Source organism: Podarcis pityusensis (assembly GCF_964106645.2).
Source record: "Podarcis pityusensis genome assembly, chromosome: 17".
Lineage (NCBI taxonomy): Eukaryota > Metazoa > Chordata > Lepidosauria > Squamata > Lacertidae > Podarcis > Podarcis pityusensis.
This window is the reverse complement of record NC_138042.1, coordinates 30,877,901-30,903,923: the sequence shown is the minus strand read 5'-3', so window position 1 is coordinate 30,903,923 and position 26,023 is coordinate 30,877,901. Positions and strand designations below refer to the sequence as shown.

Here is a 26,023-nt window from a genome sequence, read left to right as displayed (position 1 = left end):
GAACACAACACAACACCTAGAAAGAAAATAATGAAAAGCCTCAACACCTTCCCCAAAGAGTTATTATGTTTTGTGTGTCCAAAGCACTGTGGATGCAAATCTTCCTAACTGGGTTTAAAACAGTTTGGTTCTTCCAACAGATGCTAATACGGATAATAACGATAAAGCAATGTATGTGCCTTGGAACAAATATAAGGATTATATAAGAGCTACAATGTTGTTATTATGAAGCAAGATATAACAGCAGCACCATCATAAAACCATTCAGTGAAACTGAACTGATAACCTATTTCCATTAATTTGCACACATCACAATACACTGTTGGGCACAAGGAGGTTATTAATGCAGTAGATGCCCACTCTGTGGTGAAAAATTCAATTTTCCTCTTACAACTCAGCTTCTTAGATACATCACTATATACTTACTTTTGTTTTTTGGGGCTCTTGATCTTGATGTTCTCCGGTCTATTTTTTTTTGTTATTTCCTTTTCATTTTTTAACCATTTGAATTTGAGAGAGGTGTGCTCAGAAATGGCTTCACATCTGAGAATTAATGTTTGACCCACAACTGATTCCTGGCTTTTCATCTCCTTCAATTTAGGAGGCACAGCTAAAAAAGAAAGAAAAAAGAATGTTTAAGTGACTAGTTAGCTCTTGTTTTTCCCTTTTCAAAGACAAAAGGTGACTCATCTGAACAATTCAGGGTGTTCTAAGATTCATAAAGATCATTTGACTTTTTTTTTTACAAGAATAATGAGGAGAGGGGTGGAGGAGTCAAGCATCAAGAGCCAGGGAACAAATGAGAATCACTAATTTATGGTAGCCATGTGGATATATTAAGAGTATTATCACATACACAGAAGAAATTGTAGTTTAACAAAAAGGAAAAGAAAAGTTTATGTGGATGTTCAGTGTAACCAAAGTTGCATGTTAAAAAATGATGTTCTTTTTAGCATGTCTTTAAAACATCTATTTCTACTTGGGAAGGTGAAATATTTTGCAGGGAGACTAATTTCATTGGATTATAAGAAGAAGAAGAAGAGTTTGGATTTGATATCCCGCCTTTCACTCCCTTTAAGGAGTCTCAAAGCGGCTAACATTCTCCTTTCCCTTCCTCCCCCACAACAAACACTCTGTGAGGTGAGTGAGGCTGAGAGACTTCAGAGAAGTGTGACTGGCCCAAGGTCACCCAGCAGTTGCATGTGGAGGAGCAGAGACTCGAACCCGGTTCCCCAGATTACAAGACTAGCACTCTTAACCACTACACCACACTGGATCTCAAAAGCCACATATTTATACAAGCATCTACTGCAAAGTAGCAATGAATACATGGGAGATACAGGTATCTTCCCAACACTTCTTCCTAAGGTGATATCGTCTAGTAGTATACCCATGAACATATGGGCAAAAGTAAGGGTATAGCTAGTGAATTACCGTATTTTTCGCTCTATAACACACCCCCGACCATAACACGCACGTAGTTTTTAGAGGAGGAAAATCCGTAGGCATGCCACCCATAGGCATTCCCTCCATAACACGCACAGCCATTTCCCCTTACTTTTTGGGAGGAAAAAAGTGAGTGTTATGGTCCAAAAAATACGGTAGTTATTACGCTAACCTTTTAAACAACACATATAAAGCATGATTGCCCCCTCTAATCTGATGAACGGACCATAAACACTCCGCTAAAGAAACTAGGTGAATTGAGATGTGCTTCATTTCTAGTTGGTGACTTTGGCTTCAAAACCCCCAAAACCCAAAGCACTTTAAAACTTTTTTTAAAAAACCCTCTATGAACTTTCAAGAATACAAACCGTGCAGATGGATCTTAAACACTTTGTGTTAATGTTGACCGGTGTTTCCCAAACTTGGGTCTCCAGCTGTTGTTTTTTGTGTGTGGACTACAACTCCCATCATCCCTAGCTAGCAGGACCAGTGGTTAGGGATGATTGGAAATGTAGTCCAAAAACAGATGGAGACCCAAGCGTGGGAAAAACTGATGTAGACAATCAGCCTGTAGCACATGTGCATACAAAACCAACAGCTAATGGTGAATTCAAACTGGAAAGATGTATGTCAGTTGATTGTTGTGTATACAAAGGGAAGGTCAGGCCTATCCCTGTGAAAGAGAAAAAATGAGGGGGCTCTGGATCTAATGGATCCTTGGCAACCCCAAACTTCTCTTGAACACTTCTGCTTACCCCCTCCTGCTGCTTGGGGCATTTAAGCCAGCTTTTTTCAGGGTTCAGCCATATTCAGTAGTGTATCCAGCATTTTCTCTGCATACCTCCCTCAGAACTTAAACCACTTCTCAATGCCCTCAGCTAGCCCTTTATGGTAGGATTGCAGCCTTAGTCCATTATTCACCATTGAAACAAATGAAAGACAATGTTCCTAGGTTCAATATATCCTATTAATAATAAATTAGGTGAGAATGGTTTACATTTTTGATATAATAAATTTGTTGTTTAGGCTGTCACTCAATTCACATAGCAAATGCAATATTCTGAACAGAAATCTATTTGGATTAAATCTTGATGGTTCATATTCGTTTGTTACAGAAAACTCTACTTTAAGCTCTTCACTTTTGCAGTAATATTATCAGGCTTCAGATGTTTTGCAACCACTTTAATCAATTCCCACTACTATAATGTTGACATTTACCAACATTTGTTAAAAGAGCACATGCCAAAATGATCTGATTTCCCCCTTTTTTTTGCTATTATGCACCAATTAATATGCAAAAGCATTTATAGTTTTCACCAACTAAAATAACAATTAGTGAACATCAGGAATGACATCCTAAGAATAAAGCTTTTCAGCTTCTAGAAAAATAGCTCCTTTTAAAGCAAACGTTGCTGGCAAATCAATTTGCTTATAAGGTAAATACACCATATGCAGAGTTCTGATCCTTCGCAGAGCGAGAAGACATTGGACAGAGCTGCTTTAAAATAATTTTTGTAACTTTACATGATATGCCATGAGACAGTCAAAAACAAACTCAGAGAGAAAGAAGAAAGAAAGAAAGAAAGAAAGAAAGAAAGGCAGTTAAGAATGCCCAAGGGACTATCCTCAAAGCAGCGGTGTTCATATTAAGGTAAAGTGAGCCATGTTTCATACACATTCCATGCCTGAAAATTCACTGAAATACTGCACAGTCTCATATGTAAGGGAAAAAAACTAGACAGACAGACATCCAAATCTACCTTAGAGATTTCTTACTTCCCCCTCAATACGATCCTCTATGTCCCTCTTTTAACATGATTAATTTCCAAAGAAACAAGCAGCCTGGGTTACCCAGGAAGAAATGAGAGAAATGATCTTGCAGAAATCAGCCCCGAACTTGGCAGACCACAGTTCTATTCTTTGCTCCATCATGAGTCATTGACTGACCTTGTACTAGTCACTTAGCTGCTGTGGTTTTACAATACTGCAAGGCCAGATCAGTTAAACTTCAAAGGAAGGTGCATGGGAAGAAAGTGCGATGCAAATTACGAGGCTTGGCTGCCTTTGCAGACCTAAGTTGAGAGGAAGTTCCTCTGAACTCAGTGAAGCCTACTTCTGAATAAAAGTAAGATTGGCCAGCTCAAACAGCCACCATATCATGATTTTCACTGGTTGTAAAACTCCTGTAGCCATTGTTTTGTAGGCAAATGGTCTTTTGTAAGGCACCACATTTCATCATGCTTGTTTAACATAACAAACCTTAATAATAATAATATTTTTTTTTTTTTTTTTATACCCCGCCCTCCTCAGCCAAGGCCGGGCTCAGGGTGGCTAACAAGCAATAATAAAAACAAGTTGAATGAATACAATTTAAAAACAAGATTAAAATACAACAATTAAAATATTGAAACATTAAAATATTAAAATGCAGCCTCATCACAGGAGGAGAAAGGAAATAGAAAAAAGAAAGAGGGGGAGGGAATCAAATTGGCTCCATGCCAAAAGCCAGGTGGAACAACTCTGTCTTACAGGCCCTGCGGAAAGAAATCAGGTCCTGCAGGGCCCTGGTCTCATGAGGCAGAGGTTTCCACCAGGCCAGAGCCAGGGTTGAAAAGGCCCTGGCTCTGGTTGAAGCCAATCTAACTTCCTTAGGGCCTGGGACCTCTAGGGTGTTGCTATTTATGGACCTTGAGGCTCTCCGTGGGGCATACCGGGAGAGGCGGTCCCGTAGGTACGAGGGTCCTAGGCCGTGAAGGGCTTTTAAGTTCAAAAGCAGCACCTTAAATCTGACCCTGTACTCCACCGGGAGCCAGTGCAGCTGGAAAAGCACTGGGTGAATATGCTCCCATGGCAGAGACCCCGTGAGGAGCCTCGCTGCTGCATTCTGCACCCGCTGGAGTTTCTGGGACAGCTTCAAGGGCAGCCCCGCGTAGAGCGAATTACAGTAGACAAGCCTGGAGATGACCGTCGCATGGATCACTGTGGCCAGGTCGGGGCGGGAAAGGTAAGGGACCAACTGCTTGATGCGGCTTGCCAACTGCTTGCCTATAGCTTGTGGTTAGTAAAGACAGTTTAACCACATTCTGCAAATATACTTGATAATAATGTCTTCCTCTTGACAAGAGAGAGGTTTGGTTTTTTTAAAGTCAAACAGGATCAGCCATTAATCTGCTGCAAGCTGTTTTCAATGGCATAATTTAGTATAGGCATATCTAAGGAAATTAACGCTTTGACACTAGTATCTCTGCTTAAGAGGAGAATCTCCCAGCCCTCTTCTAGTGTACAGCAAATGTTAAATATTAAGTAGTAAGCAGTAGCAGCAATATACAACCTACCTGGTAAAAAATTTGTTTCTACTAAACAAATAACAAATTTTTCAAGATAAAATAATGGAGGATCCAGCTTGGTCCTTAACATGAACTGGGATTAAGTTTCATACGTAATTTATTTCACTGAACACACTGTCAGTCACTAGCACTCAGATCTCCTATATCTTTTTTATGATATATTTTTATACTATCCTTTGCCTAAAAATCTGCAAGGCCGTATACAATAAAAATAAAATAATTCATAATGCAGTATCTAAAACCAGTTCTCATAAAATGCCATATTTATTTGCTATATGTTGACTAATCATAATAGCTGAGATTGTATATACAGAAAAAACATTTGCTATATAGAGAAGAGATGTTTTGCATGTGCCTCTGTATTAAGTTACTTAAGTCAAATCCTCATGTCAGGGATAGATAACAGAACTTTCAGAGCAGAAGGTGGTTTCCACTGAGATTTAACCCTAGGCACATCCCCCTCTCCCAATTAAACATTACTGTCCAAGTACATTTATGTGCATCAACTCTCTGCTTTAGCTGCCAAACTTTCTGGTTTCTCCAATGAACCTCTGAAACATCCACAGTAGGTAAAGTGATTCCTTTTATTGGAATATACAGAATATTGCTATATGCAGTAAAACATAAGTCTCTCCGGATGAAAATGGAAAAGTACAGAAAGCGTCAGATATAAATGATGTTACTTAGGCCATATTTAACCTTCAAAACAAACAAAGCAAGCAATAAAGTCAATAAAGAACTCTTTAAGTCCCAAATGCTGGGGACCCAAACCACGAGGAGCTCCTAAATCCATATTTAAGACTTAACAATTTACCATATATTAAGGAATGCAAAGCAAGCACATAATCTTTTTCCTCTTTTGAGCGCTACAAACACTCAAAAAGAAAGAAGGGGTGTCTGCATTTCTCATAAGGGATGTGCTTGCTTTGCATTCCTTAACATTTGGTAAATTGCTATGTTTTACACAGTCCATAGGCTAATAGGTTGCTATAGAATTAATACATTGCCTCTTTTCAAATCAAGACATGATCCAGAAACTATTTGATCTGTGCAGGATTTTTAAAGGGGTTGTGCCTAAGTACCACATGGCCAGACAGCCAATCTTCATGGCTGCTTAAAAAACAAACAAAACCCTTTAAATTTTGTTCAGTTATTTTGATGGGACAAAAACAACAGGCCTTATAATCATTCCAAAAACTTACATAATAAGCCCCTGTATGATAGTGAGGGGTAAAACTCAACTTTTTCACAAATTTGCAAACTGTTTAGGCAACGATCTCAAGACTTAGTAAGAATCAAGATAAGAACCAAGACTTCTGAGGAGAAAATGCTTCAGAGGTCTAGAGATGCTTTGTAAACATACAGGAGACTAATAATCTAAATGGTTAGCTACTTTTGCTTTGTAGAGGGAAATAACCATTCAGATTTATCCTATTAAGCCCTCTCAATGCATTTTTAAAAGTTACTCATATAGTCTCAGAGCCAGTTCTACATTTCCCCATCCATTCCTGAGCAAGAGACTTGTATTGGGTCTTTCCTGGAACAGGAGACCTATTCCTCTTGTCTCCAGAGTCCTTAAATATGTCCTTCACACTTGTCTTTGAAACACAGAAAGAAGCTGGATGGACCAATTAAAGAACAAGTCCCATGTTTGGGGTAGTGACCTCTAAGTTCAATGTGTGCCTCACATAGCTGTCTAACCTTGCTGAGCGTTGGTATGCGCAGCATTCATTAAAATGGTTAACCTACATCCATGTCTCTCCATGGCAAAGTATATATTTAGAATCCAAAACAAGCTCAAGGGAATGAGCTCTTTTAAACCATTCTGGTATGGAAATAAAGCAACATTAATTTCAGACCTGCTTAAATCCATGTGGTGTTTGTATTTCAAAATCTCAAGTCTGAGACTTTAAATACACTCATAATTAAATTCATGAGTGTGTAAATGAGCACCTGATTCAGAGACAAGTTTACCCTCGCTAGGTGAATTACTACACGCGATAAAGCCACAAAAAATCCATAGTACAGGATCAATATACTCTTAACAGATTTCTTAGAAGAGCTTCAGGCAGACACCAGGAAACGACTTTAGAGAAAGTTTCCAACATAACATTATGAAAGACATTATAAAGAGAGAGAAAAAATGTATCCTCTTTTAAAGTCATCCAAGTTGGTGGCCATCGCTGTCTCCTGGGGAAATTAGTTCTATATATGTGCTGCATGAATTAGTACAGTGGTACCTTGGTTGTCACGGGATGCGGGTGGCGCTGTGGGTTAAACCACAGAGCCTAGGACTTGCCGATCAGAAGGTCAGTGGTTTTGAATCCCCATGACAGGGTGAGCTCCTGTTGCTCGGTCCCTGCTCCTGCCAACCTAGCAGTTCGAAAGCACAAAAGTGCAAGTAGATAAACAGGTTTCCGTGCGCTGCTCTGGTTCGCCAGAAGCAGCTTGGTCATGCTGGCCACATGACCCAGAAGCTGTACGCCGGCTCCCTCGGCCAATAAAGCGAGATGAGCACCGCAACCCCAGAGTCGGCCACGACTGGACCTAATGGTCAGGGGTCCCTTTACCTTTACCTTACCTTGGTTGTCGAACTGCTTGGCTTCTGAACAAATCGACTCATGGACGCTGCAAACCCGGAAGTGAGTGTTCTGGGTTGCAAACATTTTTCGGAAGCCGAACATCCGACACAGCTTCCAATTGAGTGCAGGAAGCTCCTGCAGCCAATCGGAAGCTGCGCCTTGGTTTTTGAACAGTTCCGGGAATCGGATAGACTCCCGGAATGGATAAAGTTAGACAACCAAAGTACCACTGTACTTTCTTTTATCCATCCTGACTCTTCCAACACTCAGCTTCACTGGATCTCCAAGAGTTCTAGTGCTGTGAGAGAGGGAAAGAAAACATTTCTCTGCCGACTTTCTCTGTGTGATGTATTATTTTATGAACTTCTGTCCCCTCTTACAAACCTTTTCTCTAAACTAAAAAGTCCCAAACCTTGCAAGCTTTCTTAAGGGAGTCGCTCCATCCCCTTTATCATTTTGGTAGCACTTTTCTGAACCTTTCGCAACACTACAATATCCTTTTTGAGGTGAGGCGACCAGTATTCCAAATGTGGTCGCACCATAGATTTGTATAATGGCATAATTATACTGACAGTCTTATTTTCAATTCATTTCCTAATGATCCCTAGCATGGGTCAGTAGTTATGTCACAAAAAAGTATTAAGTAAGAACTGACCAAGAGTTGCTGAATGTCTACATGTAATCATTTAAGCAGACACACAACTGCATAGAGAATGCTAGTGTGAATCAGTGTATATTTTGCAATTAAAGTGACAGCCATCTGCATTATTTCAAAAAAAGGGTAGCTGTGACAGAAATGCCTGTAAACTTACTGTCTCTGTCGCCCGTTTTGTACATTGAGATGTATGCAGTTGTGTCTGTGCACCTGATCACAATGAGAAGCTCAGCAGTGTGAATCAGCCACAGTTTACCTCCCAAGTTAAACAATATTGTTCACACAATTTTAACTTTATTTATTTATTGGCGCCTTGAATATAAACATACATTAAGCTGCATTTACTTGCAATGCCAGCACAGCATCCCTGCAACGATGGTGAAATATAATTGTTCGCATAGCATTGCTGATGTTATAGTAAGTATTTTCTCTCTAAATGCTGAAATTCAGCAAAGCAATGCATTTAGAAAACTGTTCTAATTTGGGGCAATTAGGATGTTATGGCTTGGGAGGGAAGAGAAGAGAAATGGTAGCTGCTCCACTGCTTCCCAACAAAGTATTTTAAATACACATGCATGATTCAATGGGCTTTTTCTACGAGAATATATCCTGCCTTAATTTCCTTAATGGTTTATGAAGCTGCCTTAACTTATATCGTTGGAGGTTTATGGTTGTAAAGATGCTTCTGAAAAGGACACTGAAGGGAATTACTAGGAATGCTGTGCATTTATCTGCAGCAAAAAACCAGTTTATTAGGAAATCAATCTGAGCACCACCACTAACTTGGCTGGTGGCTCAGTGACTAGAGTATGTTAGAATCTTACTGAGCCTCTATATTTAAAGCTTAAATATATACAAAGTAAGCACCACGAAGATTTGGATGATTCTAGTTTTACTGGAATATACATTGCAACCTTATTTTATCAAAGATAGCTTAGTTATTAATCAATATTGTTTTCTCCCGAATACATAGTTAACAAGGTAGGAGGCAGATTACTTACACTGAGTCCTCAATGAGGTGTGTTTGCCTTTTCCGTAGTTCAGTGTGGAGCCCCAGTTAGATAAAGCAAGGAGAAGCCTGGGACAGCTCAGCTGATCGAGCATGAGACTCTTAATCACAGGGTTGTAGGTTCAAGCCCCATGTCGGGCGAAAGATTCCTGCATGGAAGGGGGTTGGACTAGATGCCCTCCAGGCTCCTTTCCAACTCTACAAATTATAAGCCTATGATCCAACAGTCAGTAATTCTCCAGCATTTTGTTTCAGTAAACCTGATCAATAAACTGATATTGATCTGACAAAAGTGAAATGGGAAGATGCTTAGAAGGAAGTGATTAGGAAGAGAAATGTGGGGGGGGGGGCAAGGGATAGAAATGTTTTTGGGCGGTTTTTGTTTTTAAAAGGAAAAACAGCTCAGCTAATCTCACACATCATTAGCCCCCTGCTGGTAGAATTATGAATCCACACACAGAGAGAAGCAGAGGGACACACATTGCTTTAGAAAAATGAGACCCAGGTCAGGTATTTATTGCAGAGTATAGATCAAGTCATTATCTAGGCTGTGGTTCTGTCTGGAATTTGTAGATGATATAATGAAACAGCATAACAGTATTCCCCCCCCCCAAAAAAAATCTTGACAGTATTAAATCAAGTTTTGACAATGTAATATTTCAGACTTTGATGCCTTAGAAGAAATTCAAAAAGCACATTTGGAGAGTTATTCTGTTATTTTATTCTTATTAGTTTTTTCTGGGTTACCCAGGGGGCCTGTGCTGTATAAGAACAATAAAGAATTAAAAAAAACTAGTATGAAAGTAGGTTTGTAAAGCCTCAAAAGGAAATGCAAACTCCTGCAATTCATCACAGGAAAGAAGTAAGTTTATAAGATTACAAAAACCTGCACTGAGATAGAGGCTGCTAAATATAGTTACTGTCAGAGATGCTTTCTGTCAATAAGACAGCGATATATCATTAGGGACAAGGTCTGTACTTCTGTATTAGAAACTCAACTTTTTCAACTATATAAATCCATCTCATGCAAACCAGAGTTAGTTTAAAAAAAAAAAAAAAGCCTAGCCAGTTTTCTTCAATTTGATGTTCAAAACATAGACAACACATGAGAGGAAGTGAAAAAGGGGGGAGATAATGGGAGGAAGAAGGGGAAAGGTACAATTCCTATCTAGATTTTGAACTATGAAAGCTAACATAGTTGGTGTTTTAAATTCTCTTGGTTTTATATATGCCATCCAGTTTTATGCTAGATTCTTTGTAGTGTAATATAGAAGATTTAGCATATCAAGCTGTCTATATATCAGTATGACAAAGAAATGGAAACCTGCTTTTTGGTGGTTTTTGTATTAGCTATGGCTAAATATCAGTTACAAATCCTGAACTGTAAAATCTAAAGTTTCTAGGGTGTTGTGCATGTGTTCAAATGAAATCAAAATTGAATGGCTTATTCTGGGGGCATGCCACAAGCAAGAAATATACTGAAAGATTTCTATTTCAAGCAGGCAGCCATCAGTACTAAGAAGTACAGAATACACAGTACAGAAAAGGCAATTCTTAAGGAACAAACAGCTATTCTCTTCTTCCCACCCACCCACCCTGGTCAAATTCTCATTGTTCCTATGCTAGGACTAATTTTTAGGCTTATGCAGAACATATACACTGAAAGTAGAGGAAACATCTGGGGGTTATTATAACACCACTTTGCTAGCCCACAGCATTGTACAAATCCCCGCAGGCAAGGAATCACCCTTGACCTGCCAAACACGATTACTGCAGTCAAGCAACTTCCTTCTGCTGCACAGCTGCTCTCCCCACAGTCAGACGGACTTGCCATGCTCATACTGGCTTCAGGAGGAAACAAGCAAAGAGTCCTTGTTGCCATAGTGAGCACATAAAGACTTCTTGGCTAGGTAAAGTAAATTAAGGATGAGGTCTAGCAGAAGAATTTTGGCTTCAGTACAGTAGGGGAGAGCACAACAAGGCCCCCTGAAATGATTTCAGCCCCATCCTCCCCTTACAGAGCCCCCAACTCTCATAAGCAATGCATACCTCCCACAATTGCTGCTGCATTTCCAGTTTCTACTCCCTTGCATTCACTTTTCCTCGCTACAGATCTTTCCTCACTCACACATCCTTTCTCTTTTCCCCTCATGCTCCCACTGAGCTCCGTCTTCCTGCTTCAACCTCCTCCAAGTTTTTCATACATAGTCTCCTTAGTTTCCTTCCCCTTCACTAGATGTCTAATTTCATTACAACTTGTGTCACCGCTGCCCCCAAGAACTCTGCACTAATTTATCTCCTGCTTCACATTTCCTCCATGGGTCACTATGCGAGTCCTAAAAGACCCTACCTAAACCACTCAGTCAGAGTCCATAAATTTACTTTGCCCTAAACTAGTTTTGAATACTGGTCTCTCAAGTTTAGTATTATGTTCTATTAAATTTAAAGGGGGGGGGGGAGAATGTGGCTTGTAGAGTTCTCTGTCATATGTAAGTAAAGGTAAAGGGACCCCTGACTGTTAGGTCCAGTCACGGATGACTCTGGGGTTGCGGCGCTCATCTCGCTTTATTGGCCGAGGGAGTCTGCGTACAGCTTCTGGGTCACGTGGCCAGCATGACTAAGCCGCTTCTAGCAAACCAGAGCAGCGCACGGAAACACCGTTTACCTTCCCGCCAGAGTGGTACCTATTTATCTACTTGCACTTTGAGGTGCTTTCGAACTGCTAGGTTGGCAGGAGCAGGGACCGGGCAACAGGAGCTCACCCCGTTGCAGGGATTCGAACCGCCGACCTTCTGATCAGCAAGCCCTAGACCCAGAATCTAAATAATAAGAAAAGGGGGGGGGGAGATAGAGGCAAACACTGAGCTTGCTGTATGGGATATAATAATCTCCTCCCCATCATAATCAAGCATACATTACCTGATGTGGTACAGTCTTCTCAAAATACATCTAAAGCTGCACATGACTTACTTCTTTGAAAGCACTTCTAAGTGAAAAATCTCTACCCACAACAAAACTTCAAGAGTATGGATCCTATTGTAGTATTAAGTTATAGAAGAGATGCTTTCAAATAAGCACGTCCCACATGAAAAGAGAAGACTGTGCAGTTGCTGATCAACTGAATGAGCCCACAGAGAGGCCAGAAGGAGGATATACACTGAGGGGAAACCAAGAAGATACAAAGCTATATAAGGAAATAAAAGAGTAAAACTTTCAAGCTCCCCAGTTAGAAGAGCAAACAAGCTTCCAAGCATATAGGATAATTGCTTTCTCCAATGGAAGGTTCTTCTCCAGTACAGATGAAGACATGTAGCTAGTCCATCTAGAATCTGGTGTATAGTTCCCATATGCTCTTGATTCAAGAATTAAATGCTCTCATCAGGTAGAGAATTTGGTTTCTGTGCCAGACTCAAACTTATGGCCCTGATTAGGCTTTGAGTTCATCTACAGTTTCGGGGAGTGGGATGTGAAGAATGGTGGAAATTACTATGAAGTTGCTTGCTAATTTTCCACAGCCTTTTCTGTAGAATATGCTATTCCAATGTAGCTTTCTTATGGTGGATTCATAAATACTTGTTCATTGCTTTGATTACACAGAGATGAGTGTATGGTTGTTTTTTCCCCATTGAGAATCATTACTTCCATATTTATTTAAAGTGATAATGAAAATTCTGTGGTGTTTCATCTGTAATGGCTGTTTCATACATGCAAGCAATCATGTGATATTGTATCACAGTCAACAAAGGTTGAACATGCATGCTCACCAAACTATGCAATGTCTTTTAAGTAGCAGTGCCAGTGTGGTGTAGTGGTTAAGAGCGGTAGTCTTGTAATCTGGGGAACCGGGTTCACGTCTCCGCTCCTCCACATGCAGCTGCTGGGTGACCTTGGGCTAGTCACACTTCTTTGAAGTCTCTCAGCCCCACTCACCTCACAGAGTGTTTGTTGTGGGGGAGGAAGGGAAAGGAGAATGTTAGCCGCTTTGAGACTCCTTAAAGGGAGTGAAAGGAGGGATATCAAATCCAAACTCTTCTTCTTCTTCTTCTAGCAGATCTACTTAGAGGTTTATGTGAACTAAACTAAGGAGGAAAGGTCAAGGTTGTCTTTTAAACATACTGTATGAAGTCACTTATTTTTGGGAAGGTAACAATTTTCCTGTAATCAACCCTTGATTTTCAATATTTCTCAAATTAAGACTACAAATGTCTTCATGTAGCATTGTATCAATTTTCAGAAGACTATTCTGCAGAGTTTACTTATTAAGAGGCAATGAATTAACTATCCTCATCTTAGTGGTAGATTGATGGAATGTACTTGCTGACTACGATGCTCTTAAGTCTATCATGCAGTCTAAAATCGAGAGAAATGCATTTCTGAAAGTAACTGAAAGGACTTGTAGTGCTTTTTAAAGCTTTCACTACTGAATAGCTTGGTTTAAGACCTCTATTAAATTTGTAGCAATACACAGCTTTCTCTCTCTCTCTCTCTCTCTCTCTCTCTCTCTCTCTCTGTGTATGTGTATTAAATTGAATTCACCAATCAATTAAAACAGCTTTCTGGAATTATGCCACAGTACAATAAAAGTATACTCAGAGAAAAAAAATGAATTGATTCTCCAATGGAACAATATTAAACAAGTTTCTATATGATGTACTTAAATGGAATGCCAGCCCTTCTTTTACAAAGAGTTCGCCATAAAATGTCCTTTTCACAGTCCTCCTTCAAACATTTGCAGCATTGTGCTTTCAACCGAAGGTTTAATGTTTTAAAGAGGTACAGCAGTGGGCAAACATATTGTTCTCTGACAAAATTCTGAGGCAGTCATTAGTTTAAAAGATACTCTCTGCCTACACAAAACTAAACTTGCTGCTGAAAATTCAAAGTTTCACGAAAATTGCAACAATATCTAGGCACTGCTGACAAGGCTGGAATGACAAGCAGTGTCAGAAATTAGCCAGGCACCAGGTGCGTTTTGCAACTGGCATGGGTCCAACTGGACTTCATGGAGATTTCTGGGCACCAGGCTGGCCACCACAGTTTAAAAACCACTGCCTTAGTCCATAGTTAATACCATTTCTGTTTCCACTGTGTGTGTTTCTCCTTCTTGCATACTGGGACAAGTAAATTGTTGTAAGAGCAGGCTACAGTCAAGCAATGTAGCTGAGATCACAGAATTGTAGAATTAATGTTGGAAGGGACCCAATGGGTCATCTAGTCCAACCCCCTTGGCGAATAGATATTCTGTTGTGGTGACCGTAACCTAGGTTTAAGGTGCCATTTGGAACCTAGCTTATATATCTGAGTTTCTAACACTGACATGGCTGGGTAATTATGAAAGTCATTATAATGGAAGACCATATAACACCAGTCCTGAAAGACCTACATTGGCTCCCAGAACGTTTCTGAGCATAATTCAAAGTGTTGGTGCTGACCTTGAAAGCCCTAAACGGGCTCGGCCCAGTATACCTGAAGGAGCATCTCCACCCCCATCGTTCAGCCCGGACACTGAGGTCCAGCACCAAGTTCCTTCTGGCGGTTCCCTCACTGCGAGAAGTGAAGTTACAGGGAACCAGGTAGAGGGCCTTCTCAGTAGTGGCGCCAACCCTGTGGAACGCCCTCCCACCAGATGTCAAGGAAATAAACAACTACCTGACTTTTAGAAGACATCTGAAGGCAGCCCTGTTTAGGGAAGTTTTTAATGTTTGATGTTTTATTGTATTTTTAATTTTTTGTTGGAAGCCACCTAGAGTGGCTGGGGAAATCCAGCCAGATGGGTGGGGTATAAATAAATCATCATCATCATCATCACCATCAGTAATTCTTCAACAGTGTGCTCTGTGAACTCTGTGTGCCTCCCTCCACACAAATAAGGCTCACATGAGACCAAAGTAATGAGCAACAGAGGAAGTGACCACTTTACTTCTGCATCATTTCTTAAGCTGTCCTAGGGGCAGGTATTTATTGTGGCTTTCTGTACTGGATGTGATTGAATCATTCATTCACTCCCAATGCAGATGCACTTAGAATTATCTGTCCTCAGAGGAGGCTAACCGCTGAATCTCTGCATGAGCTCTGGGCTAATAATAATAATAATAATAATAATAATTTATATCCCACCTTTTTCCATGACAGGAAGCCATGACCAAAGCAGTAACTGTTTTTTTTGCTTCAAACAGCTGGCTTCTCTGAAGCAAGGCAATTCTTATTCTGATACATACAAAAAGCTAACATTTAGGTTTAAAATGTGAAGAGCCGACTCAATTTTAATTCAGAAAAGTGAACTTTATAAAACACAGTCCTAAGTCATTTCAAATGCCACCAAGAGTGAAAGAAGAAAGACAGGAAGAAAATTAGACGTGATTCTCCCCCCCCCCCCCCCCCCAGTTTCTGGCAGAAGTCCATACAGCTTTCATAAATGGGTTATGTTTCCTCCAGGAGCTAGCAGTTGCCACCTTTTTATGATACATGTATTGGGAAATGAACATGGATAGCAGTTCCCAATAGATGCAGAAGGTGTGAAAACAAACAAATGCATGTCATGAATCTGAGGCCTGAGACAGTTTCTCAGTGGCATCAACTAGGTTCAAGTCCCATCACAAAAAAGGGCAAAAAAACCCCCAAAAAAACCTCCTATACTTGGGGTGAGGGGGCAGAAGGCAAAATTAATATTGATGTTAACAATTACAGATGAATTTCCTATTTATCAATGAGAAAATAGCCCAACTAGGCTGCCTATATTACTTAAAATACTATTACCTATACTACTGTTGATGGGACACGGGTGGTGCTGTGGGTTAAACCACAGAGCCAAGGGTTTGCCGATCAAAAGGTCGGTGGTTTGAATCCCCGCAACGGGGTGAGCTCCCGTTGCTCAGTCCCTGCTCCTGCCAACCTAGCAGTTCGAAAGCATGTCAAAGTGCAAGTAGATAAATAGGTACCACTCCGGCAGGAAGGTAAATGGTGTTTCCATGCACTGCTCTGGTTTTGCCAGAAGTGGCTTAGTCATGCTGGCCACATGACCCAGAAAAACTGTCTGCGGACAAACGCCGGCTCCCTCAGCCTTTAAAGCGAGATGAGCGCCGTAACCCCAGGGTTGTTCGCAACTGGACTCAACTGTCAGGGGTCCCTTTACCTTTATACTACTGTTGAGAGTTTATGCAGGACAAGATTTAAGTGGCCCCAGACCTCTCTCTCAGTACCTCAAGCTTTTTCTCTGGGGCAGCTGGGGGTGGGGTAGAGAGAACATGTTCAAAGCATTTCGCTACATACTTTTGTTTATTCTCTTTCTGTTCTGGACTGTGACTTTTTCCATGAAAACTGATAGTCAGTGCTCAGAGTGGGAGTCATTAGTCACAAATCCATCATGAAACTAGCCAGTTCTAATGATGCCTGACATCTAATTTGTCAAGGGAAATCTGAATCAATTTCAGTTCAAAGGAAGGGGGTAAGGAAACTAGCTATTTTCAGAAATAGAAATTTTTGCTTTTGAGCAGGTTTCGATGACTTTCCACATCACCCTAGGAAAAAAAGAGGTTATTATTGCAGAATTAATGCAGAAATAGAGTAAAACATGAAACTGTTTCAGTAGTCCTTATTTTTCTTCATTAAGAAGGGTAACATTTTCCAAATCTGTGTGATTCAGCTGTTGACAAATTTCACAGAACCATTCCCAGAGGGAGCCTGGCTCACTAAAGTGCCAAAGGTTTAATGAAATAGTAAATTAAACAGAGTTTTAAAACACAGGCTTTTCTTCCACCACCACCCCAACCTAGGTGGTGACAGGGTCTATGATGTAATTAAATTACCTTCTACATAGTCCTGAAAATAGTTTCAGAATTAGCTCCTCTTCCTTCTGCATATAGTGTGAGGAAAAGACTATGCGCACACAATGTGGAAATATTAAGCAACACTGGCAAATCAAATGTGAACAATATGGGGTTCATGGGGTGTTAGGGGAGGGGCAGTACCTCTGGTGGGGGACATGTCGTGCTCCATTTGGGGTTTGTTTGTCCACCTTTGCTCCCCACCCTGCACTCAGCTCTCACCTGTGGCTCCTAGAAGCTTTCAGTATGTGACAGCACCCACATCCCAGAAAACAGCTTTGATTGGCTGGCAAAAGCAGGTGAGGGTAGCCAATGGGTCTCAAACCCTTGGCGAGTTAGGACAGGGGGTTGGCAAAGTTTTTGTGGATTGGGCTGGTTCATGGTCCCGCAGACGCCATGGTGGGCCAGAGTGTGTGTGTGTGCGCGCACACACACACTATTTCTGGTGCTCCTTCCAGCGCTGAGGAGGCTTGCGCAGCTTCCCACTGGCTGCAGGAGCTTGACCGAGTGGGCGGCAGGGGTCCATGGGCCGGTTAAATGACCCCCATGGGCCGCTTGTGGCCCATGGGCCTTAGGTTGCCAACCCCTGAGTTAGGGACTTGCCCTGCATGCGAAGATGGACTCCGGCGGATTGAGCGGACAAGAGCAATAGTGGAGCAATAGTCAAGAAGACCATCACTGCCCAAGCTGTAGAGGAAAATGTGGGGAAGGTAGCTCATCCAGGAGAGAGAAAACTCTGGTCCTAAACCCCCGCTGCCTTGCGGCTATACTCATTTGTGAGAAAGGCTTTGGGAGTAAACTCTTGAGGAAAAATCTGCACTCACTGCCTTGTGGGACATTTTCGGAAGAAGGTAAGGAAAGGAGGAAACCCTACACAAATCTGGAATGGGGTCCCTAAGATGGTTGGGTGGCACCTTGTATGCTTCCTTCTGGCAACTCCTGAAGCCAAGCTGGTGCTAAATGTATTGCTCTGCATTCGTTTGGACCACATCAGTGAGGCTGAGAAGAAGGTTTTGTCATCTGGGCAGCCCAGGCTTGTGCCCTGACAAGGTCACTTCAGTACTGCTAACGTAGCAAAAAACGTAAGAGGCAAGTTACCTGTCTCTGCAGCCACAGCAAGCACTGTGATTCTACAGCATTTGACTTCACCTTCAGAGACGCATTCCATTCTCTCTCGAAACAGACAAATGCCAACTAATTTACCCAAATGCAATAGACCAGGGGTGGTTTTTTTGAGTCACTAAGCTCCAAAAACTTGACCAGAGTCGAAAATTTCTGACCAATTTCATCAGCTAGTAGTAAGGGATTCACAGATACACATGGCACAGTGTCACTGATTTGATGGTAAACGGCAGCTAAGGAATTAAATGTCCTATGTGAAATATTTGAGGCAGACTGGCAATTAAAGGTGCCACATCAAGGTACCAGATATACAGCAAAGTGTATATGAAAAACACCAAAAATTAAACATCCCCTTATCTGGGGCAAGTTGACACTGTCTCCAGGCAACTGGGTGGAAAATGTTTTTGAACTCAATTCTTTCATTCCAAAAATGAACTGGAAGAAGGGTTAGGGCAGGTAAGCCTTTTGTGCACCAGTACAATGAAAAACCTCCCCCCTCCCTTTTGAACCACATTTGGATACAAATTTGGCGCAGAGAGCCTGATAAAATTCCTTTGAAGACAAGATATAGCTCAAGGGGCCTCAAAGCAGCCACACCTAAACTAACGTATTAGCTACCTTGGGTTGTACATTGCTGTTATACTTAAGTAGGTTTTAATAAACAAACTATGCATATATCCCACTAATTAATCTCAGTAAACCTGTTACAACAAAGCAAAATATTGTTAAGGCCAAAAAGATGAAATTAGCCAGGAATGAAATAAATGTTTAATTATTCTATAGCTCTCCTGCCAAATGCTCTGTGGAAGAGACACATCTTTACAACATAGTGAAAGGCCAACAGCAACAGTGCCAAATTGGCTTCTCTAAAAAAGTGTTCTACAACTGCACCTGAAAAGGCCCTGTCCCTTATATTTCAGATTGGAAGGAGGCAGTGCATAGAAGGGCCAACTATGCCTCTCTAAGCACAGAGCCTAGGGCTTGCCGATCAGAAGGTCAGCGGTTCGAATCCCCACAACGGGGTGAGCTCCCGTTGCTTGGTCCCACAGCTCCTGCCAACAACGGTGTTTCTGTGCGCTGCTCTGGTTCGCCAGAAGCGGCTTAGTCATGCTGGCCACATGACCCGGAAGCTGTACGCCGGCTCCCTCAGCCAATAAAGTGAGATGAGCGCCGCAACCCCAGAGTCGTCCACAACTGAACCTAATGGTCAGGGGTCCCTTTACCCTTTAAGCAGCTAGGCAGAAGCAATGTACAAATAAAATGAACAAAATTTAAAAACACGCACACATGTTATTTACATGTTTTAGACAGGCTTGCTGAAACCAAGGTTTTTAGCAAGCATCTAAAACAGCACAACAGAAGCGTTTGGTGTCCGACAGAGCACAAAGTGCCCTGCTACAATGACTTACAGATGTGAAGTGGACAAATGCAAGGCTGCAAAGTTCTGATGATCAAAGCTATTAAACAGGCATACCGGAGTGGGGGGCAATGTCACTCCTTATGTAAACTGGCCCCAGGCTGTTCAGAGCTTTATATGCTAGTATGATCTTGACCTTGGCCTGCCAGCAAATTGCCAGCCAATGCAGATCTTTGGGCAGAGGTGTAATATGCTGACAAGATTTTGCTCCTGTCAGTAACCACACCCCAGGGTGGAAGCTACACACACATAAAAATGTCTGAATTTTTTTAAAGAAGCGTTTTAAAAAATACATTGAATTTTCCATAAGGCTCACCATCGCCATCAAGTGTCACATTGTATATTGTATTTAAAACACACCTAAAACATTTTATTTGCAGCTATACAGCTGAGTCTCAGAATTCCGCATTAACTGCTGCTTCCATATCAACCACATAGAGTGCATTTGCATGTGGCGCTATGGTCTAAACGACGGAGCCTCTTGGGCTTGCTGATCAGAAGGTCGGCGGTTCAAATCCCCGCGACAGGGTGAGCTCCCATTGCTTGGTCCCAGCTCCTGACAACCTAGCAGTTCGAATGCAAGCAGATAAATAGGTACCGCTCCAGCGGGAAGGTAAACGGCATTTCCATGTGCTGCTCTGGTTTCGCCAAAAGCAGCTCAGTCATGCTGGCCACATGACCTGGAAAAACTGTCTGCGGACAAATGCCGGCTCCCTTGGCTAGTAAAGCGATATGAGCACCACAACCCCAGAGTCGTCTGTGACTGGACTTAACTATCAGGGGTCCTTTACTTTTTAATAATTATATTAAGGAACATAATAGCAGATTGCAGCTACCTATGATAGGTTACCAAAGCAATGGAAACCTCACTTTCAAACCACCACCATTTTGGTATTAAAACTGACTGCAGGAGGCAGTCAAATTTCACTTCAGGCTAACAACTGTATTGCTAGGGAATTACTCTCCTTATTAGTTGAAGCTCTGGCTAGTATTGCTGATCTAAGCACATAATGCCTAAACATGGTCTGGGAAAAGCAGCTTATAATAACTTCAGAATCAGACCTAAGGTTGAGATCAATACTACACACTTTGATCAGCCAAAGTTAAGACTATTAAAAAACACACAGATGCAGTGGCTGGAATAAAGTTCTTAGAGATAAGAAATTTACAGGAAATTTAAGTCATGGGGTGGTTTTATACATCGGCGCTGTAAAAAAATGTAACTATATAAAATTGTTATAACTTTATTAAGCCTCAGCTTACTTTAGTGTTTTAAAGAACGTGAAATATACCATAACAAGAACATAAATTTGCACTGTGAAAGATGGCTCCTGGCAAAAGTGTTGGCAGATTTAAGACAGAATTATGAAGAACATGAGACATATCTATCTATGACTGCTCATTTCAAGTGGTTTCCTAGCCCACTATAATAATCTCTGTTACTGTAAAAGGTTGAAGATTTGCCAGTGTAACATATTTTAAAGTTCTAATTATCCTGCTATTTCGTATCTCATTGTCATTCAGTTCTGACCATACAATTTTTGCCTTTATATACCTGCTAATTAAGATTTCATTTTATGTATCAATTGCATTTTACGTTAGGCTTACATCTGGAAACTTGTTTTTAAGGTGTCACAGGACTCCTGATAAGATTTTCCTGAAAGGGACTAACATGGCCACCCCACTGGAATATATATATATATATATATATATATATATATATATATATATGTATATATATAGTCTTGTGTCTATGCAGATAAAGGCAAAGAAGAAAGGAAACTGGCCACACACTCAGCGATCCCTGATGGGTTTTCTTTCCCCTTAGCAGAAATATAAAGTAAACATAAATACCAGAGCGGAGATGAAGAAAATGAATCTGAAATGAAAAAGGACAGTATGTTCATGAACATCCCTTTGACCTCACATTGAACCTATTCCATAATCATATTGCATGAGATCGGATCAGAATGCATGCCAAGACCGTGTTTCTATCCAGTCCACCTGTGTGTGCATATGTATGTGAAAGCACATGTATGCACATGCGCACCAGTATAGATCTGTTGAGCTTTTTAACTTTTTTAAAATGGCAACTTTTTAAAAACAGCCTTTTAGTAAACTTTCCTGATGCACATAAAACAAACGCAAAAACCCCATGGAACTATATGGTTCCAGTAAAATACGCAAGGCTAACTCTACAGCTGAACAGCTGTCTAGTGAAAGCAGCTGCCTCCTTGCTGTCACAGTGATCTGAAAGGCCTGGCATGTCCTGGCAATGTGACCAAAATCCTGCAGTTGTATACACTAATGATTTAAAATGTTTGCTTAGGCACTTCCTCATGCAATGAGTAAATGCTCACAATGGGTTTTAAAAAGTGTATGTGGAAACTAAGCAAGGACTCTTCCACTACCCCTACATTACAGAATACCAACTGTTGCAAGAACCTATGGTTACTTTATCATATTAACAGTTCCCCATTTGCTTGGTTACTGGTTTAAACACATTTCTTTCTTTGTTTTAAGTATTTAAACTTCATGTGCTCCACAATTTTAACCAGGGGAGGCGGGAAGACTTTAAAAACCATTGTTTCAACTGAAAACAACACACTAAGCCTTATTGCCTGCCAGATAACAATTGCAGTAAGAAAACAAATTGTGTTTCCCCTTGAATATTAAGAACAATACACAAGCATTTCCTAACCCCTTCAAACTAAAGTAAAGGCAGTAGACTATAGTATAAAAAGGCAAGACTTAAAGGAAAAAGTAGTCCCAAGATCTCTATGTGGATATATATTACAGCTAGTGACTGGGGATTGATTAAAAACCTTCCAAAAATGTTAAGCACGAGGTGTGGAACATGCAAGGCCTGGCCTTTGAATTCTTATTTTACACAAGTATAGGAAAAGTAAGCGCATAAAAGGTTGCGTTTCGGTATGTGCTGCTCCTGGAGCACCCTCTGGTGGCCAGAAAAATGCGCCAGGGGAGTAGCAACATTAAAAGATTATGTGATAGCCAGACTGCAATAAGAGAAATGCCATGCTAGATTCCTACACGTCTTACTTAAAACAACAACAACAACACCATTTCTAGGCTATGTGAATTGATTCCACCAGGAGATTTCACCAGGAAAAGGCAAATTATTCCAGATGATACGCATTTGCACTACCATATATGCCTGGAAATGTTTGTCCTGAATGTTTTGTGACACTGCAGTGGGGACAGATCTTAGGAAGCTATAAGAGAGGGATGTAGGTAGTGCTGTGGTCTAAACCACTGAGCCTCTTGGGCTTGCCAATCAGAAGGTTGGTGGTTCAGATCTCCGCAACAAGGTGAACTCCTGTTGCTCTGTCCCAGCTCCTGCCAACCTAGCAGTTTGAAAGCACTCCAGTGCAAGCAGATAAATGGGTACCGATGCAGCCAGAAGCGGTTTAGTCATGCTGGCCCCATGACCCGGAAAGCTGCCTGTGGACAAACGCTGGCTCCCTCGGCCTGAAAGCGAGATGAGCACCACAACCCCATAGTCACCTTTGACTGGACCTAACCATCCAGGGGTCCTTTACCTTTTTAGCTTTACCAAATGTATTCCTTTCTCAACAGACAAATCCGTGACACATCATTTGGAGGTAGGCAATTTCTTTCCAGTTTGGCACCAGGCCAACTGTGATGTGCAACTTTGCAAGGAAGCCCACAAGTGTTACTAGCCCACTTGCTCAAAGAACATGGTCTTCGTGTAGTAAAAGAAAAAAAAGAACATTTTCAAATCTTTCCTACATGGTTACCTGGAGCAAATTCTCTGTTGGCCACATGCAGCAGAAGATAGAAGATGTAGGTATTTATAATCCCTAATATGTAGTTTTCATATAACTTACATATGAAGTTATGGTATAATGGGAAAAGATTATATTATCTATAATTAGTACTAAGACCAATGTCCAATACAGCGAGTTGTACGTTGTCTAACACAACAAGAGGCACTCCCTTTCAGGTCCCATACATAGAAGACTACTTTAAGGTTTCTTACAACTTACATACACAACATTTTCATAAGGGTACAAGGCATGCACAGTCCAAGTTAAATATGAGGAGCATCTCTACTTTTCCTTTCAAACAATCTCAAACACTCCAACCTCCCCTCTACACAAAGCCTGCATCACTGAAAGGAAAGATAAAAAGAAAGTAAGGCGTTCTGATGCAATGCTGAGAAGATTAATTAAAAATAAAAGCAACTCTAGCAGACAGGACATTCAAGTGGAAGGTGGCTCCAGCTTTTATATCAACTATAAAAGAAAGGACAACTTCATCCCAACCTTGTGACGTTGCAACAATACTTAACGCAGAAACAAACCAAATCCACAACAGTACAGCATGCAGAGAAAAGTAACTGAGGGTTAAATGACCAGTGACATCCATGTAGGTTTTTTTGCGCTGCCTGAATGACTCACATAAACTATTGACACTTGGTTTGCTTTCTTGTATCAAAACGGAACATGATAAACTATCAGCACTGTTAAAGTTGCATTCTGTCTTGTTACTTTTGGAATGTTAACAGCACACTGATTTGGTAAGAATTCATAGCATTTCCAGAACACTCAGCACTCTGCTGAAAGTATTGTTCCTCACTGTCTACTGTTAAGCACCTGCCACAGACACACTATTAGACAATTATTTTTTAAAAAGGCTCACTGGGTGCCACTTTTTCCTGAACCTTAAAAAGTAACAGGGATTTATTTTGTCCCCACCCTACCCCAATCTGGCTTTATTTGGAAATTATTGAGCTAGAGGTTTTTATAACAGGGAGTAAGTAATGGGAGGGAAGAAAAGTCAATCCTATGCAGTTTACAGAATAAAATTAGATGCTTCTAATTTTTTGGGGTGGGGGTAAGAATTTCATTTTCCCAGAAGGAAAAAAAACATGCATGCATTGTCACCTTTTAATCTCTTTTTGTTTGTTTTAAAAAACCTTACATAAGCTAACAAACCTCAACTTTTTACACCAGACACAAAATATGCTCTGCCTTTCTCTCCTATCAATATTTGCACAATGTCCAGAATAGTTTCTGTGCCTATTGCACAGGGACTGTCTTTCTGTACACAAATATTATTGACTGTAGAGCTGGGCTGCAACAGTACTGGTATGTCCTTACCACTTTATTTGCATTCCACTGGCTGTAGCCAAGTAGCTCTTGTCATTTCCAGGCAAAATAAGATCGAGCGGTAAAGTTAGTTCTTAAACGATGCCTGTATTCAAACACTTCGGGGAAGACGAATTATCAAATTGTTTTTTACCCTTTTCATGACATATTTGAAGTCGTTCATGTGTTACATCCAGGTTAAAGGCTTTAACTTTCCCTCCTCAAACAAAACAGGGCAGGCATGCCAAGAGCATATAAATATTTTTACTAGGAAAAAAACACCTCCGAGATCAATTTGTCACTCATTTCAAAAGATTATTTCTCCTCAACAATTAGCCGTATCTTATTTGAGAGTGTGGTTGCTCTTCCTCTACACTAGAGCAGTGGCTTGTTTGTTTTTAATTCCAAATGCCCACTACTGAGTCACAAAAAAAGGGGGACCTTTGGGAGAGAGAAAACAAGGTTCTAAATCTTGTATCTGCAACCTACTCACTTTTTATCCTGGTTTACATAAGAATGAGATGGCCCTTGCGGTCCCTTCCAGTACTGCAATTCTAAGATTCAAAGTACTATCCTGTTCAATGTTGCAGCCAAGGATAAAGTTGATAGGACAAACCATCATTCTCTGCTTCTTTGTGGAAACAATATTTGAAAGGCCTAACATTCTCAGAGGGATGCGGGTGGCGCTGTGGGTTAAACCACAGAGCCTAGGACTTGCTGATCAGAAGGTTGACGGTTCAAATCCCTGCGACAGGGTGAGCTCCCATTGCTCGGTCCCAGCTCCTGACAACCTAGCAGTTCGAAAGCACATCAAAGTGCAAGTAGATAAATAGGTACCGCTCCAGTGGGAAGGTAAACAGCGTTTCCGTGTGCTGCTCTGGTTCACCAGAAGCGGCTTAGTCATGCTGGCCACATGACCCGGAAGCTGTATTGGCTCTCTCGGCCAATAAAGTGAGACGAGCGCCACAACCCCAGAGTCGGTCACGACTGGATCTAATGGTCAGGGGTCCCTTTACCTTTACCTTTAACATTCTCAGAGAGGTAACTTTATCTTGGCTGTTAGGATAATGTTCCTATCATCATCTTAAATTGTGCATATAAAGCAGTCAGAATATGGCCACACAGAGATACTGTACATCTATACTGGTCAGAGACAAGCTTGAGACACACACCTGACATAGCTCTCCCAAGTTTTCTAGAGTTCTGCACCTTTAACATGTTTTTATGTTCTAAATGACATATTAGTAGCCAACTGTAGCCCACTTTCTAACATTAATTTAAGAGCACAAGGAAGGAAAAGTATTGTGGAAAGGCTAGAGAGATTGGCAGCTTCTTAGCAAGTGCAAATATGTTCTTTTCATTCAGATCACAGACTGAACAACGCCTTATTGTCCATTGAACCCCTGGTGGAAGATAGTTGGCTGGCCATCCTGTAGGCATTATTGCTTTGCTGCACTGCATGTGATAGCTGCAAATTATAGTTTTTTAGA

At 41.0% G+C, this 26,023-nt stretch overlaps 1 protein-coding gene across 16 annotated transcripts in view; it reads right to left on the bottom strand.

The window, feature by feature from the left end:
- NRG1 (neuregulin 1) overlaps positions 1–26,023 on the bottom strand; it is a 500,813-nt gene that overhangs the window by 141,475 nt on the left and 333,315 nt on the right. For all 16 annotated transcript variants that reach the window (XM_080986804.1, XM_080986790.1, XM_080986808.1 and 13 more), the window contains one exon: positions 427–610. In XM_080986804.1, coding sequence (XP_080842930.1) covers positions 427–610 — 184 coding nt within the window. The remainder of the gene's footprint in view (positions 1–426; positions 611–26,023) is intronic.